Below are 3637 nucleotides of genomic sequence, written 5' to 3'. Positions count from 1 at the left end.
CCTGGGAAGCACTTAAAGATCAGAGGGAGATTCCAAATGGACTATACCTTTTCTCCAAGATCGACCCTTCAGAGGTAGTCGCATACTATCTAGAGGATCTACATAAACAAGGAGTGGATATCATAGAATTCCAAGTGGATTGGCTGCCTGAGTTTCCACCAGACTTCCAGAAGAGGACACGAGAGCCCTCTGAGAAGACCAAGTAGGCGAAGAGAGCGAAGATGGGAGAAACATCTGGATCAAGACCCCCAGTGCCCTTGGTTGGATCTCCTGGTAAGTCTGTATCTCTCCCTCCCTTTGTAAAAATTAAACTTGTTGCTTCTTCACTTCCTCAATCAAACCCTATATACACAACTACTGATACTCCTCCCTCAACCACCAGACCCTCTAACCTACCATCCCAAAAATTCAACCTTGCCACCACAAATCTACCTGTTTCAAAAGCAGAAATGCTAAATGAAACCACTTCACCATCTTCATCACCATCTCCAAAATCCCCACCTTACTATAACCTCTCATCTGACCCAGAACCTTCTGACCCTCACTCCCCAACTCTGGCTCAGATCCAAGACCGTGTTATGGCCTCTCAAAAGCCATCACACTCTAACCCTGAACCTAAAGTAATTCCCCACTTCCAGAAAACCCCAACACAACCACCTCTGAACCTCCACCATCAGAACTAATCCACTATGACTCACAACCATATGAACCACCACACTCTAAAATACCCCAACCCATTCCCTCCGCGGACCCAACAACTCCCACACTTAACCTAAGTGCCCCCACCTCACCCTCCCAAGCCTCTGCCAACGAATAAGAAACCTCCCTTCTGACCCTTGAAGAAGCAATTACGGTTTTTGTAGAGTCTTCAGTTGAAAAGGTCAAGTCTCTGACCATCAACTCTGGCATTAGTGATGATCCCTCCGCTATAAGGATTCACTAGAACAGAGTGATAAGTTGGATGACCTCTGAAGCCTTCAAGCTGAAAGGCCTCTCTGAACAAGTCCGCAATGACTTCATCAGAGACGCTGAGATCAGACTCCAAGAGCATCTAGCCAGAGAAGCTAAGGAGCGGGAAAGACAGGAAGCTGAAGAGAAAGCAAGACAAGAAGAACTTTAGAGAATCAGAGAAGCTGAAGCCAAAGCTCTTGCTGATGCTGAGGCAAAAGCCAAAGCTGACGCTGAAGAAGTAGCGCTCCTTGCTGAAGAGTCTGCTGCCAAAGCCATAAATGATGCAGTGACTCAGGGGGAGTCCTCCAACTCTGGATTCGTCCCTCTGGTCCTGAAGACCCTTGAAGAGCTGCAGAAAGAAAAACAGTTAGTTCGAGCCAGACTGGATCAACAGGACTCTGTCAATGTAAACATTCAGAACATGTTGTCCCAGCTGCTCCAGAGGATGCCTCCACCTCCGAACCCTTAGGCACCTAGGATATTTTCTGCTTGTTACTTTCTAATTTGCTTGTTGCTTTCTCTGCTTTGCTTGTTGCTTTCTGTGTTTCAATGTCTGTTTCTTGCTTTCTGTTTTTTTTTGGCTTATGTAAATGCTTATCTATTAATATCAACTTTTTGCTAAGTCTGTTTGCTAAGTATTTTTTATTCTGACAAAAAGGGGGAGAACTAAAACAGCTCTAATGAAAATATATCTAACTCCATTCAAACACTACAAACATTTCCTCTAAAAATGACTTAAGATATGCAGGAAAGTAGCTAAAAGCACCAAACCATGGAAGGTCCGGTAAGAACTTCTGAACTATCCAAGATCTAACTCAGGGGAAGCTCATTTACAATATCTGATCTGAAAGTTTCTTTAAATGTTTCATCTTTAATCTGAACTGTTTTGTCATCATCACAAAGGGGGAGATTGTAAGAACAAAGTTGGTTCTACAAGATATCTCTATGATTTTGATGATAACAAAGGATGAAACCCAAAATGGCACCCTAACGAGAGTTTTTCTTAGTGTACAAGACTCTGAACATTTACGCAGGATTCTGACCATATATCAGATACAAACCTATGTCAGATATAAAGTATTAGATGATCAGACGCCACTCAGAAAGGAGTACGTCTTGAAGGTTCTGATTCTGATCAAAGAGAAACAGTAAGAAGTCAGAAGCTCCAACAAGACTACTTGATTTAGATTCTGATACTTAAGAAGAATAGAGCAATGAGAAGCTCTGAGGAAATCAGACGTAATCATCCTCTGAAGACTAACTCTGGTACATCAAGACTCTGATGCAGATTCACAAGTCCAGAACGCGTAACGGAAAGGAATCTCATTATGGAAAGGAAGTATTTAAAGAAAAGATTAAAGAGGCGGACAAAATGGTTTTAGAAAGAAACAACAGAAGTAATGACATTAATTATTCTTCAATGACCAAGATTCTGTCATCACTCCAACGGTCCTTCACAACTACTATATAAAGGACAGATTACTTCTCTAGAGAGACACACCTGAGACACACAAAAATATCATTCACACTCTCTTATTTTCACGAGCTACTGCTCTCACGTGAAAAGCTTTTGCTCTCATATTTTTCTGTAATACTTGCTTGTTGTTAGAAGCACTTTAAATTACAACTTATTTTTTGCTTAAACTATTTCCTCAAGTGACTCTGCGCAGTCTGTATACTTGAGAGGGCTAAGAGATTATTCTCTTAAACGATTGGTTGTGTAATCTTTCAAGATTAGTGCATTAAGTCCTTTTTGAAGGTGAAATCACCTTGGCCGGGTGGACTGGAGTAGCTTTGATTTTCAAGCGAACCAGTATAAAATTCTGTGTGTTTTGAATTCTGAAAAAGCTTTTATTTCCAAAACAATTCAAACCTCCCCTTTCTTGTTTTTCTCAACCTTCATAAAATATTGTCATAATCAATTATAGACTTGATTAAGCATCATGTAATTGATTAGGAAAAATATATAGTCAATTATATAGTTAGAAAATGTCTCCTTATGAATAAGATAGTCCCTTGATCAACTGGCTAGTCCTTAAAAACATTTTTAGGTGATTTTGTTAAGTAAAGAGAGGCCTTAAAATTATTTTAGGTGTGTATGTGAATTTCCTTATTATGTTAGGAGTTACTCTTCTATTTTCACAAGATTCTTCTCACTTACTCAGACATGACATGTGAAGCTTTCACACTCCCTCTCTTTCACAACTCTGAAGCTTTCAAGTTCCTTTGACAAATATATCAATCATATAAACACTTCATTTGAACCTTGAAGCTTCTACGTGATAAGGCTTTAGATATATTCAATTTAATAACCATAATAAAATATTTGGAAATATGTTAACACCAACTTCAACAATCATCATATATGTTGTCATCAAAACTATAAGAATATTGTAATCAAGATAATAAATTTCATACCTTCAAACACATAGATCCATAATGTGGTGATAATTTAACCTATTTGTAGGTTAAGAGGATAAGTGTTTAATGGATTTATTAACCCTTTGTTTTAAATAAACTCTTGCATCAAACGATTCACAAAGAAGGATTTCTGAAGATGGTTTGTTGTTCCCTCGAAATGGGGAGTTTTCTCAAGTTTACTCGGGATTTAAGGTGGTACACTTTTTAGAGGTGGAAAAATCTGATTAACCCTCTAAGTAAGTGGTTTATTAATTGCTTAGTCAAT

The 3637-nt window shown here is 38.9% G+C and overlaps 1 protein-coding gene across 1 annotated transcript; it reads left to right on the top strand.

The window, feature by feature from the left end:
- The first annotated feature begins 221 nt into the window (after nt 1-221).
- LOC127137291 (lysine-rich arabinogalactan protein 19-like) lies at nt 222-683 on the top strand. Its single transcript, XM_051063761.1, has one exon. The coding sequence runs from the start codon at nt 222-224 to the stop codon at nt 681-683; it is 462 nt and encodes a 153-aa protein (XP_050919718.1).
- The last annotated feature ends 2954 nt before the right edge of the window (nt 684-3637 follow it).

The sequence above is a fragment of the Lathyrus oleraceus genome, chromosome 4 (assembly GCF_024323335.1).
Source record: "Lathyrus oleraceus cultivar Zhongwan6 chromosome 4, CAAS_Psat_ZW6_1.0, whole genome shotgun sequence".
NCBI lineage: Eukaryota > Viridiplantae > Streptophyta > Magnoliopsida > Fabales > Fabaceae > Lathyrus > Lathyrus oleraceus.
This window is presented reverse-complemented; position numbering and strand designations above follow the sequence as displayed.